This window comes from Electrophorus electricus, chromosome 19, assembly GCF_013358815.1.
Source record: "Electrophorus electricus isolate fEleEle1 chromosome 19, fEleEle1.pri, whole genome shotgun sequence".
Classification (NCBI taxonomy): domain Eukaryota; kingdom Metazoa; phylum Chordata; class Actinopteri; order Gymnotiformes; family Gymnotidae; genus Electrophorus; species Electrophorus electricus.
The window spans coordinates 2,019,032-2,033,103 of NC_049553.1; the positions used below are offsets into that span (position 1 = coordinate 2,019,032).

At 41.4% G+C, this 14,072-nt stretch overlaps 2 protein-coding genes across 2 annotated transcripts in view; one reads left to right on the forward strand and one right to left on the reverse strand.

Annotated features, from left to right (window-relative positions):
- Window positions 1-2,768: 2,768 nt before the first annotated feature.
- Window positions 2,769-9,662, reverse strand: mettl4 (methyltransferase like 4). The gene is made up of 8 exons (XM_027013098.2): window positions 8,932-9,662; window positions 8,712-8,777; window positions 8,191-8,548; window positions 7,699-7,768; window positions 7,103-7,277; window positions 4,508-4,614; window positions 3,513-3,592; window positions 2,769-3,055 (listed from the first exon to the last, which is right to left on the reverse strand). The coding sequence occupies exons 1-8, from the start codon at window positions 9,286-9,288 to the stop codon at window positions 2,832-2,834; spliced, it is 1,437 nt and encodes a 478-aa protein (XP_026868899.2). The 5' UTR covers window positions 9,289-9,662; the 3' UTR covers window positions 2,769-2,831.
- A 119-nt stretch (window positions 9,663-9,781) lies between these two features.
- The window catches only part of smchd1 (structural maintenance of chromosomes flexible hinge domain containing 1), a 31,837-nt gene continuing 27,546 nt past the window's right edge, over window positions 9,782-14,072 (forward strand). The window contains exons 1-6 of the mRNA XM_027013099.2: window positions 9,782-10,674; window positions 12,145-12,220; window positions 12,466-12,624; window positions 12,737-12,819; window positions 13,165-13,298; window positions 13,652-13,766. Of these exons, the coding sequence (XP_026868900.2) occupies window positions 10,522-10,674; window positions 12,145-12,220; window positions 12,466-12,624; window positions 12,737-12,819; window positions 13,165-13,298; window positions 13,652-13,766 (720 nt within the window). The 5' untranslated portion in view covers window positions 9,782-10,521. The remainder of the gene's footprint in view (window positions 10,675-12,144; window positions 12,221-12,465; window positions 12,625-12,736; window positions 12,820-13,164; window positions 13,299-13,651; window positions 13,767-14,072) is intronic.

The window sequence follows — 14,072 nt, forward strand, 5'->3', positions numbered from 1 at the left end:
AGTGTGGTGTCGTAGAGAGGCCCAGTGGGCCTAGAGGAGAGTGTGGTGCTGTCTGCCCAACCAGTCAAGACAGAACACTACTCCATGGACAGAGGATGCGAGAAACCACACCATCCTTCCCACCCACAGAGAGCATGAACACAATTATATGAGCACATATATGGCTTATACCACATGCTGCGATGCAGATGGATATCATAAAAAATGAAATAGTGATAGTAACAGAATCACAGGTAGTCCCTTGCCCCCCATTGGATCCTAATGCAAGTTCACAAATGTAAATCTGTGTGAGGTGTTAAGATTTCAATGTTTTTAATTTGATTGTTGACTACTTTTTTACAGGTTAATAACACCAGGAATCAATGTTAACATAATTTAAATAAATTTATATTAAAAAAAAAAAAAAAAAAAAAAAACACACTTAAAAAAACCTTCCTGGGAAAATAATGATAAATAAAAATGAACAATGTTCATCTGACATAACATGCACATTAGTACAGAAGCTGTGGGGAGAAGGAATACTGACATCACACTCAGCACTCTCTCTATTAGTCGTGATGATTTTAATACTCTAAAGCTTCTGGGAACCTGGACTCCAATGAACCATAATTCCACTGGAATGAATGTCGTTAGTTACATTAGTACATTATTGCTTGGTTTGGCAGTGCATTGCCGGATATACAGCATTTCTAGCACACCCGGAACAATGGCGCGTGGGAGGAAGTGTGCGTTTATTTGATGGAAAAAAAGTTTTGGTTTTTTTTCAGTCAAGAGGGGAGAGAGAAAGTGGCCCAGGTCCCCGAGCCATTGTATGGAACTGAGGTCGTAACAAGGACAGGGTCAGTAGGGTCTGTGTGGGTGTGCGGGTGTTGTCGTCTTGGGAAGGGTCGAGGGACAAGTGGGCACATTAGTAAAGGCGTTTCCTTAGAAACTCACAAAAGCTAAGTATGTGTTTGCCTTGCCAAGACATTTAGTTCTGAAACCACAGAAGTGCTCCTGCCTGCCGGCATCGCCACACCAACAGGGACATATGCCCGCATGCACTCAGCCAGATCAATGCTCAGCCCTGCTACAGAATGGGCGGGGATGGGAGGGCTGGCATGAATGTACTTCAACTAAAGTATTTTACCTCATTGGAAATGGCCAGATTACTAAAGGGAAGTAAGAGCAATAATGAAACTACACAAACGCTGTGCAATTTGTCCTGCCTGAACACTAGGTTGCTATTACTGTATCTTGTTTCTTTGAAGGGATTTGTAAATTGATTATATATTTAGGCACAATTTCATTTTACCCCCTTGCCCTTACCACTGGGCCCTCCGATTTTGAGCGTTCACGCCTAGGGGTTGGGTGTCCCGGTTCTTGATTGTACAGAGGCGTAGGGCGACGTGTCAGGGATACATGCCCTCCAAAACGGCACATTCCAAATGGAGTGTTTATGATAAATGTCTCAGATTGTCTTGTGAATAAAGGCAAAATAGATGCGCAAACGACCAAAGAAACCCACACACGTATTTTCTCTGTTAATAAAGAGAAGTCTTAGTTTAATGTTGTTTCAATTCATTACTGTCCTTTTCTTCATAACAAGCATAAATAATCGATAATAGTATGCCGATGTCTAACATTACATCCTTATTGTTGGTTTGTACATGACAGCACCGAATTCTGATGTATTTTTATATCGCATTACACCCACCCCATTTGAAGACATGACGCCCAAAATTTAATTGAAGTCCTGCAGCAAAGTTGCTGCGTTTTGCCGCTCCTCTAATGTTAATGCAGACTTGCACCGCAGGTAGCCGGATAATGAAGCGTTCTTTTTTTATTCGGTGACCTAAGTTATGAATGACAACTGCAGATAAGTATGCCTACAGCCCACTCAAGACATATACACACAGCTGAGGAAGTGGCCTGCCAAAAGTCATCTAGCCTGTGTGCATATAAGCCACCGACACCATCGACTACTGACGTATCGGGAATTTGAAGTGTTGTTCCATTTCGCATGATTTCAACCACAAGCGGGCTCTCGACGACAGGCGGTAGGGGTAAAAATAAGAAATGGGATCTTGCTGCTTAGAAAAGTCTTGCGCAGAACAATTAGTTCTGAACCCTTGTGTAGAGGTTACGTAGTGTCATGTGCCCCGTTCACGTCATGTTAAACACTTAAGTAACATATTGACAAACACTACAAGCATAACAAGGAAGTAAATGTTTAGAAAACAGACAGGGTATTATTTATAACAGTGTGAGTGTGCAGCAGTTATAGAGTACTGCAGACTGCATGCTGATCTAACAGTTAGTGTTATCGGCCAGCAGATGGAGCCAAACGTCATGAAGATGATTCCAGCACACCTTCAGACCATACTTAAAAAAACTAACTTGACAACCATTTTTATAGACTAAGTACATCGTGCATTGAGATACTTTTAGACTTTTTAGATACGCATCGATCAACATGACTTACTTAGAGCACATATATAACTATAATTAGGAATCATGAGGCCACTAGAATTATTAATACTGCCTTTAAAATGTATGTATACAGAAAAAAAAAAACACTTTGGTGGTCTAGTATCTGGCAAATGGAGTACTACAATACAGTAACAATACTGTAGCAAAAATAATGCATTTTAAAAGCATTAATAGTCATTTTTAATGACTTGTTTGCATGTAATTTCCATTTGCATGTGATGAAAGGGCCCATTCTTCTGCTAGTCTGCAGGGTTTAACAGCAGATGCAAGAAGCAATGAAAACAATAACAGGGAAGAAGTGTTGGATAAAATGTGTTTAATACAAACTTTCCCTTTTCCAAGTAGAATAATTAAAACAACTAGCTGTAATTGGGTTCAGAGGTCGTCATGTGTCCACTCGGTGTCTCATGTCTGTGCTCTGAGGTAAGCGTGTCGCATGCACACTCAGCATTCTCACTGATGTAATAGCTGTGGTGCTGAAATTTGATGACCTCATTTCCCCAGCTTGTCCAATCAGGCTGCAGAATTCGAGCAAACATCTCCAGGCACTTGGCATCAGGCCTAATGTAGGGCTTCAGGACGGCTGCAACAGGGCAGAAAACCACTGGTAGCATGGTGACAAACACAAAGCTTCCAGGGGACAAAGTCTGCATGCTGACTTAACTCAACTACAATATATAGTCATGCTACTCCTACTTAAAAATAATAGCTAGCTAATGCAGTCTAGCAGCACAACTTCAGATAGCTTGACTAAAGAGAACTGAAAAGTGCCCTCCCGCCCCTTTGGGTAGGATGAAATGACTTCCCTGTCATTTGATTGCAGTGAATAACACAGTCAGGGGCTAAAGCCATCAGGTGGACCCTGGAGCGTGGCCCCAGTCACGCAAATGATGCTTTAAGCAAATTTACACTCTGTTCTACAATTCAAACGGATTTCACAGTGAGAGCGGGGATTAATGACTGGCTGCTAGGGAAGTTACGGGACCGTGGCATGATGGCAGTGGAGCCTGATCTGCATGCTGGGAAGGCCGGCTGTGTACCTGACAGTGATGGCTTATGGGAGTGTAGCGATGAGGGAATGCTAACTATGAGCCGCCGGTCCGGAAGCTCAGCCTCACACCTAAAACACAAGAGAGGAGGTGTGAATATACAGACACAGACCTCGTGGTGCTTATATTTGTAAGTGAAAAAAGACTTTCACACCTCTATATATATATATATATATATATATATATATATATATATATATATATATATATTTTATTTTTTTTTTATTTGCCCCCCCCCCCCCCCCCCCCCGCCCCCCCCTCACTCTTGGCAACTATAGTTGCTGTAGTAAAACACCCAGCAGTGTGCAGATGTATATGAAGTATATTAGCCTCTGCAGTGGTAGCTCAGTGATTAAAGTATTTGACTTATAATCAGAAGGTAGCTGGTTCAAGCCCCACCACTGCCATGTTGCCACTGTTGGGCCCCTGAGCAAGACCCTTAACCCTCAATTGCTTAAAGTGTACTCACTCATAACTAAGTCGCTTTGCATAAAAGCGTCAGCTAAATGCCATAAATGTAAATGTATTATACACCTTAATGCAACCTGCATAGTGAACATGGTGCCCAGCATGAAGGCACCATCCTGAACAACCTTCAAACAGACCCATCATCGATGGCTTCAGTCAAAATGGCAAATCAATTTGCAAAAATCATTTTTAGACCTAAAAATGGTAATCCCTGACATTTTTTGTGATCATGAAAATTGTTTTAGCAATGCACAGAAAGAACAAGGCCATCTTAGAAGTCAATAATATGTTAACTTTTCTGTAGACCTTTTCAAGAAATGCAACAATTATATCTTGCACCATGCTCACTAAGACACTGAGGTGGAAAGGAAAAGATGGCATGCCAAGATGGCCTAGTGTTTGTACCTGTAAACCTGTAAAGAAGTTAACCGCTACTTCCAACTAAGCTTGAAAATTGATGCTAATGAAAAGGTAACAACATGAATCCAAGTCTGTAATAGAATAGGGCAGCAGACTACCTTGTTGTGTTCTCTCTGCCAGCACAGGACCTGCCAAGTAGTAGCACTTCATAAGGCTTCTTGTGTGGTGAATCCAGAGGGAATACAAACTCCCCGGTCCGGGTCACCTACGGATATGGCTGAATCACTGCTTCAATTACTCTTACATTGTGCCCCCCCCCTTTAATCACACATTGCTTGACTGGCATCTGAAAATTTCTTACTTTGTTTTTGGGTTTTTGGGGGGGTTTTTTTACACTGTTTGAAATTGCCAAATGCCTTTTACTTTTTGTACACATTGAATAAATTGTGGATCATTTGATCGTGTGCTTTTGTTTGTTTTTCTCGTTGGATTATCATCTGGTTGGTTAAAGTAGGCTCCGAGTTCACTTACTTTTTCCTTAGAGTCTGTGAAATTCAAGGCTTGTTGTCTAAACCTAGTTCTTAGTTGCTTGTTAGCTGTAATTACTCACTACGGGTGTGGTTTCGCACCCTGGCCTTAGGTGTGAATTGAGGGGCGGGCTCAGCACTTATTGAACTGAATTAAATTAGGACGTGGTAGTGGTAATCAACATCTGGAGAAGGCTTTGTGGTGCTCTCTATCAGTTCATCTACATTTCATCTACTGTACTTCACAAACTCATCTAAGTATATATTATCTCAATCTTTTATCTCGTACATCCACAAATCAAGCATCTGAAATGTGTTTCACAATTCCTGACCACATATCCCCCAGATCTCCTCAATCGTAGACTCCACAATCTCAGCAAACTCACTTATTCACAACACTCGGCACCATCACATATCGTGGTGGCAGGAGGGCTTTGGAATTGCCAATCTGCTGTGCAGAAGGCTGACTTCATCTCAGCACTGGCATCTCTCCACTCCCTACACTTCCTGGCTCTAACAGAAACATGGATCACCCCTGAGAACTCGGCGACTCCGGCTGCCCTGTCCTTTGCCTTTTCATTCACACATTCTCCAAGGCGTCTCCGCAGGGGTGGTGGCACAGGTTTACTATTGTCTCAAGATTGGCATTTCATTCCACTTTCCTTCTCTACTCTTTCCATCTCCTCTTTTGAATTTCATGCCATTAGTGTCTTTCCCCACCAAACTTCTTATCAGTCATCTACTGCCCTCCAAGTTCCCTATATCACTTCATCGATGAACTCGACATCTTCCTGATTCAATTCCCCATTGAAGGAAATCCACTCATTCTCCTTGGAGACTTCAACCTTCCATCAGACAAGCTGCATTGCTCCTGCATCCTTCTGCTGCTGACAGCATTCGACCTCAACCACTCTCCTCCGACTCACAAAGCAGGCAATGTTCTAGATCTGATCGTCACCCATATCACAACATCGGACATTGCAGTTACCCCCCTCCACCTCTCGGACCATCACTTTCTATCCTTCTCTCTCTCTCTCCCTCCCTTCCCTTCTCTTCTCTTTCCATCCAGTCCTCTCCAACGTTCCTCCTCCTTCCATTGCAATCTGCACTCCATAACTCCCTCTTCCCTTACATTATTTTGTCCACCCTTCCTCACCCTGACTGTTTTCTCTCTCTTTGGATACAGTTACAAATTCTTTCATTTCTACACTCTCCTCATCAATGAATCTTCTGTGCCCTCTCTCCTCTAGACCTGCTAAGTCCTCACCACCTGCCCCCTGGCTAACAAACACTTCGCTGCCACAGGAGAGAACTAAGGACCGCAGAGAGGTGGTGGAGGAAATCTCAGGTAGATTCAGACCTCAGCTCATACAAGTCTCTCCTTTCCAAGTTCTCACTGGAAGTAACATCTGCAAAGTCATCCTACTACAGAGAGAAATTCGAATCATCAGCATCCGATCCACACAAGATCTTCACTACTTTTTTTTCTTCTCTCCTTAATCCTCCCCCTCCTTCCTCATCTCTTACTCCAGAATTTTTTTTTTATCACTTTCCTTGAGGAGAAGGCTGCAGCAATCCGCCAGTCCTTTTCCTCTGCTCCCACCCCTCCAACCAGTGTGCATTCCCCAACATCCAACTCTCTGACTTCTTTTTCTCCTCTCTCCTCAGATGAAATTCTTCAGCTGCTGACTTCCAGCAATCTGACTATATGTCCGATGGATCCAATTCCTTCCATTCTGTTCCAGACAGCAGAGTCCCTTGCAGTCTTCAAATGCAGACTAAAGACCTATCTATTTGCAGAATATTTAAAGGACAACTGACCCTGCTCCCATATTGACTGACTAAATTAGTACTTATTGTAGGGTATTGTTTGTTGTTTAACAATCACTAGAACTTATTGTTTATTGCACTCATCATTGTTTAAGATGGACCTTATCTAATTTGTACTTCTAGGTTTCATCACTGATCCCTGTATTCTAGTTCATTGGTATGTTGGACTCTAACCTACTGTACTGTATTATGATATTCTATGAGTAAATGACAAAGCACTTTTCTAAGTCGCTCTGGATAAGAGTATCTGCTAAATTCCATAATGTAAATGGTCTCAGATCACTTGAAGTAAAATCTCATAAGACAGATGTTACAAATGCTCTTCCTGCTCCTAAAAATGTCATAAAATATTTCTGAATTATGTCATTGCATCTGTGTGTCCGTCGGCTGGCGTACCTTGACCCAGAGCCACTGTGCCACCACCTTCACGCCCCAGTGGGGGAAGAGCTCCTCCTTGACGAAGCGGAGGTGTCGGGGGCGGTTAGTTACCCAGGTAACCACCACACATCCTGCTGTGCTTAACTCTGGGACAGGAAGTTGTTTGAGCTGAGAGGAGGGCAGGAAACGGTACCTGTCAATTAAGGCAAGAGAGAGAGTCCCCGTCCCACGCCCCATAACACAGAACAAAAGCATTGGTTGAAAAAAGCAAAAGGCTGGGATATAACTAGTTGTGTTTATATATTAAATTTACACTAAATTAGGTTGCAGAGTAGCTAGTCATGTCAATTTACTGAGAGCAGAGAAGCATTTGAAAATTGGCAAGAACTACATAAGTAGAAAATATAGCACGATAAAAATTGACAATGGTAAAACTTTGCTTTTTGTTATTAAAAAAAAACTTGCTACTTAAAGCAGTAACTGAGGGATTCATTTTAAAAAATAATCAGCGATTGTAGCTTTAAACAGAAAAATTCTTCCTACAGTATCAAGATTGGACCACTGGTTAAGTTAATTTGAAGTTATTTTTAAAGACATGAACCAGTTATACCAACCTCCTGCTTCTTTTCACAGACTTGTTTTCCCATGGTGGATCAAGTACAATTAAGTCAAATTTGTCTCCACCTATGGAAGGAAATAACATATTGGAGTAACTGTAGCAATTAAGATTTGGATTAATATAAAGAGTGCATCTAGTCCCATTCTACTCCCATATAATAATCCTTCAAATTAATATAGTCCATAACTAAATGGAAATGTTTCCCAAATCAGCAGGTTTCTCGTGCATGTTTTTCAAATGACTGAATTTTGACTTCTGGATTTGCTTTGAATGTATAAAATTACCTAAAATAAAATATGCAGTGCAATTTCACAGATTATGCCAAATCAGAAGCCAAAATAAGTGAAAATAGCCCCTGAATGGCATATTTAAAAGAACAGCCATGAGCAGAAAATATTCTGCAAACAAACAAAGCTTCAAAAGATTAAAAACTGTACTACCATCACCACCTCCATCTGATCAATGTGACGTGACAGATCGAACTCACTGGTGACAAGAGGCTGCAAACGCGTGATGTCTGACAACAGGAAACGACTCCGTGGAGGCAGGAAATACCTCTCCCCGATTAGGGTGACCTCACGAGCATGGGCGTCTGGATTTCCAGTGAGGCATGAGAACAGATTTAGGTGTGCGTCCAAGTCTGCATGCCCCTTGACCACCTGCTTGGGTGTATCAGCAGCCTCTTCTGTTAGGAATTGTTTGGCCATGTCACACAAGGCAGCTAGTTGGCACTCAACAGCTGGTGTTTGGCTAGTGGACACTGGATGTATTGCGTCTGTAAAATAACCACAGTGATGCCCAGCTTCCAGCAGAGACTGACTGCCCTCCAGGACCAACAACCTGACCTGTTTTACAGCAGTTTACACACAGAAAGTGAGAGAATCTGGTGACAGCAAATCCAACAGGAACCATTTTTTTTTAAAAAGATGAGTACTATTTGGAACATTATCTTATTTAAAAATATTGTTGTTGTTTTTTGTAGCAAAGTTCTATCAACAAATTTTGCACCTTTTCATGGTAGACTGCTGCATCTAACTCCCCCTGATTGAGATCACTGCTTTGTCGCTTCCTTTTCTGCAAAAGAACTGTAGATTAGGACTCAAAACCTACCCTGACAGAGTCATGTCATATGATAACTTGTACTCGACCAGAAAAGACGTGCCAGATAGCCCAAGTAGCCAAGCTAGCTATCATACATAACTTTGAACTAAACTAGCGTTAACATTACCTTTCGTGTCTTCGGGTTGACTCTAGCGTCTTCAGTGGTGTGTGTTTCTGTATTTTGTACAGCGTTGCTACTCGCATCACTCGTGCATTTAAGCACTATATGAGGCTTCAAGATATCAAAGTTTTGCTTCTTGAAATGGCATCTGAAATGGCCATTGTTTACACCTAAGCAACACTTAAAACCTTCGTCTATGAGAGAGCAGGCGTCCAACAGCCAACCATCGTCATTAGCAACCAAAACAGACATTTGCAATAGTCCAGACACGCTAAGCCAAACAATAAAATAAGACGCGGAAAGGCTACAGCTTCGTTCGGTTGTGTGCTGGAAATCAGCATTAAAAAGCTTTCCTAGAAACATTAGCTGGAGGTTGCTTTCCGAGCAATCTCCCTATAGCTTCCGCTCCGGGAAGCGAAGGGACATGTTTTTTCTTTTAAATTAAAAGTTAGTATTAAACAATCGCCGTCGACTATTTAGCGTTTGAAAAATCAGTTAAATCTTTTTTTTTTTACTTCTACGTCTATATTACTATTAAATTATCAGTAGAGCGCATAATACGCTTAATGACAGTTTAGATTTATATTTTTAAAACAATACTCATAATTATGACACTCTTACTTTTTTTTCTGATTAAGGCATTTAAGAAGATATAACCATGACTGCGAAAATGTAACCGTATCTCGGGATAGGATAAAATCTGCAGAGCAAATTTAAAATACGTTAAACGTAGATTCCTTTACTGCTTTGTGGCTTGGCTTCCAGGTTACATTTCGTGTGCTTAAAATAGCTAGCTACAGCCCTTACTAAAGTTTAGGGTGAAACCTTTATTTTGACAGTATTGGCGTCGCCATCATTAGAGTAACAGTGCTGGCGATTTCCTACTGCGTATGTCTTATCAGTAGATTATTCTGTCTTTTTTGGGTTTTGTTTTATTTAAAGTAACGCGGAGCTTCATTTGTAAAATTGGGTCGAAAATACTTTGGTAGTTTCTCACGTCTGTGTGTTAAACACATGTTCTATAATGTTGTAAAATCGAGGAATGGCGCGAGAATTTTATTAAGGTTGCCAGTCGTGATTTAACAATGATGAGTGTTTAAACTTAGCTAGCTAGCTAACGTTGAGTGTGTTGGCATCGGTGTCGTGTTTTGAGTAGCTAAATTGTAGTAACCGAAAGGTTTGCAGTATCAGTAGGAATAAACATTCAACTGTAGGTAACAGTTAAAGAAAAAATGTGTTTATGAAAACGGGTGCCGTTATTTTCTAGTGTGGGTCTAGATTTGGCAACCCTGCGAGGTCCAACCAAGCGCGTGGCGACTGACAACAGTGTTGTGAAGTCACGTGTTGCGGATCCGGTCCAGCGCGCGGTGGAGTCTGAGGGCTCTTGCGCTGATGGAGCGAGCCTTTAAAATGGCACCCAAACATTAAGGTCTGGGGGATTTTAACAGCAGTGGGGAACAGCTGACTTGTACACCCAGGAAACATGTCGGAAACAGAGGGGTGAGGTGTTTCCATTGGGGCCCTTTATTTAAGGTCTTTTAGTGTTCGTATATAGCGACGGCTCTTTTCAGAGAATCGAAACATTACACGGGAAACATGGCGGAGTCGGGAGTTCCTCAGCCAGAGACTTCACAAGTCAGCAGGTCAATTTCTGTCTTTGACTGTCGCCCAGAAAGCAAAGCTGCTGCTGAAAAGGTTTTAGCTATCGGTGGCGTGGCCTACAAGGAATTCCTTCAAGCTGTGCGCAAGGTGGGTGGACCCCTGCTAGATAACCTGCGTCTCATGTAGTTGGCTAACGTAGCTAGCCAGCTACCTAGCTTGTTAGCTAACTACCTTGGGTTGTTTGTTTTGTTGGGGGTAGCTAACCTTGCTAATTTGTCCCGTGAGTTAAGCTGGCAACAAGAAGCATCACCTCACTGTTGGCAAGGTTCCTAGTTGGCACACTAAGCAAGTATTTTGCAAAACCTGGTTCTGCTCATCGGTTTAATACAGGTGTGTAAGAACAGCCAAGTCACTAATCTAGAAAGGTTAACTTCCTTCAGAGACGCTACTTAGAAATTACTTCTGTAGCCTATTCGTATTCGTAAGTCTCAGCGCAGCAGGTTCTCATTTTTAGTCCAGGATACAATCTACATGCATTTTCTTCTTTTGAAACACCCGAATCAACTAATCAGCTAATTATCATCCTAATAAACGGGTGCAAAACTGAACTATGCATTCGATCTAGACAGATGAAACACATCCTGAAACCGGCGAACTCGCTGCCGTTCCGATTTACACATTATATTTAGTCGGGGGGGGGGGGACATCATCACGTAAATCTGACGAGAGGATAGTTGCTCCGATTTTGCCCAGTTGTATTTCAGTTGTACTATAACAGTGACACGCCCGAGAGCTATAATCACAGTTATGGTTTCTTCTTTGATGTCCATGATTGTACATGCACGTATCTTGTACTTCTAGGCATCAGCAGTGATCCCTGTATCCCCAGTATTCTAGATCATTGGTATATTGGACTCTAACCTACTCTACTGGCTAGGATGTATTCTTTGAGTAAATGACAAAGCACTTTTGTAAGTCGCTCTGGATAAGAACGTCTGGTAAATGTAAAGAACTCCTCCATAGTTTTAATGTTTCCTAATGTCTGCCATGCCTTTTACAGCAAATGATGAGTTGAAGCTAATCCATCACTCCCGATACCTCTATTCAACTCTAAAGTCAGTTGAAAGATGTTACTGGAGTCCTGTACTCAGTGTACCTTGTCTGTGTACATGAATGGGCAGCTAACCCTATTCTAAATTTACAATTATAACAAATATACATGTAATAAAGTGTATGCTAATTAATTTGTGAATGTGTCCATTGAAAACATGGCACAGTTGTACATAGAACAAGTCTACTTCTGGCTACTTGAAATTGACCAAGAAAAGGTTCCTTTTAGGTGTGAAATTTAAGTGTATTTAGCATTATCTTTTTTCCCTAATCTAGCAAGGAGCCTATCTGGCTATATTTGCAGTTTTAAATGTTAACATGACCCTAAGCAGTGGTCAGGCATAAGAGTAGCCTGGAGGCATGTCCCATGTTTTCAGACATTTAACATAATGGAATTGTATGTTTATGCAAATGAATGATCAAGATGTCTGACCAAAACCAGTGTAATTGAAGTGATAAAGCAGAGGAAGTCAGTATTCATCTCAAGATGGTTTTTGTTCATTTCAGGAGTTTTCTATATCTGGGAAAGAGAAATTTGTGCTCACAACCACAGATCGTAGGGAGATCAATGCAGATGTTTATGGTAAGTACTTTTAAGCGGTAATGATCACTAAGCATAGATTAGTAGAATGTATGTGGAACTCATTCTGTATGACCTTTCACAAATTCACTGTCAGGATGTGTGTGCTAAAATTGGCCTGTGTGCTAAAATAGGCCTGCTTATTGGTGCAACAAGCCTGGGTAGTCTCGTTTTTGCCTTTTGGCTAAGCTATTTCCTCATGTGTAACATAATGTGATTGTTAGTTTTATTACATTGTGATTATGCAGGTGAGTTAACAGATGGCAAGACGTTACACCTTCTACACTCTGTGGATCAGGAGTTGGCTGTGGCAACTCAAGAGCGGATTGAGTATCTTCCCCATTACCACACCATCGTGCAGAGTGGACAGTACGAATATTATGCTAGTGAAGGAAGGAACGCGCTACGTAAGCAAATTTCTGTTTCACACCCATGCACATGCACTTTAATTCTTTACTGTACTCTGTGGTCTTGAAATCCATTTATTAATGGGTGGTGTCTGTGGTTTATATATTTTAGCCTACGCCTTTGCAGAGCTCATCGACAATGCACTTTCAGCCACATCAAAAAATCCTGGCGTCAGGAGCATAGACATCAGGCTGGTATGTTCTAATGCATTTCCTTTCGACTAACCCTCCAGTTTCAGTTCTGGAGAGCCCCACCACCACACAGTTTAGTGTGATCCCACTTCTGGCCCTGCTGTTTCAGCTCCTTGGAAGTTATCAAATTATTAATTATTAGCTGAAGGAGATATTTTAGAGAAGGGAATCGCTAAGCTGTTTGGTGCTGTGGTACTCCAGGACTGCAACTGTGAAACTGTTTTGTAAGTGATTTGAATGCTGCTTTAAACTTTTTTTAATACATATATTGCTGTAGTGTGTGAGTAGTAGTACTGACTTGTGCCTTTGTTTTTGTACCCTCCCTACCCTCTCATTCCTCTGTCTCAGCTGTTTGATGACACTCAAGGGGGCTCAGCTGTAGTGGTGATGGATAACGGCCGTGGAATGACTGCTAAAGAGCTAAATAACTGGGCTGTTTATCGTCTCTCCAAATTCAATCGAGATTATGGCATTTTTCAGAGGTAAACAGTAGTTTAGGCTTAAAGCAATAATGTGCTTCTCTAGAACATGTGGTTAATGCTGTAGGCTTCATATTTTGCATTTAATAAATATAGCCATAGCTTTTGGAGGGAGGTTCACTGATGGCTTGATGGTGATGAGACATTTGTAGTAATCTTCAGTGATGCTCACTGTGATTTTTTTTAGAGATTATTCGTGTATATAACACTATACATGTTAGGCCAGTCTTCCAGTTACAGGAGTTTAATGTCAGGTTTAGAAAATTATAGTCTCTGTTTGCTTAAGCAATGTCATCAGGTGTGTGTGGTTTTTTTTTTTGTTGTTGTTTTGTTTTGTTTTTTTTTCCTTGCCATAGCGATCACTCTAGCTATGTGCGGCCCAGTCCAGTTCCACGCAGTCTAAACAGCGACATCTCCTACTTTGGCGTTGGAGGCAAGCAGGCTGTGTTTTACATTGGCCAGTCTGTACGGGTAAGTGCTAATCAGTTTACTGATTTTCCTAAGATGCAACTTTTTCAGGGCAATGCTTTGCATAGGACATGGTCATTTTGGAAAAGATGGATGCTGAAAAAAAGATGGAGTCCTCATCTTAAGACTGGTTGCACTCATTGTTCTGAATACTGCAGCAATTATGTACAGCTCTAAGAATGAATAGTTTTGAAGCAGAGTACTATTAAATGCAGTGCATCTTGGGTTTTGCAGTTGGCATACTGCGAGTGTGTGTCTACTGCGACTGTGGCATTTTCATAGCCTAACTGATTTTTGTATTTTAACCTA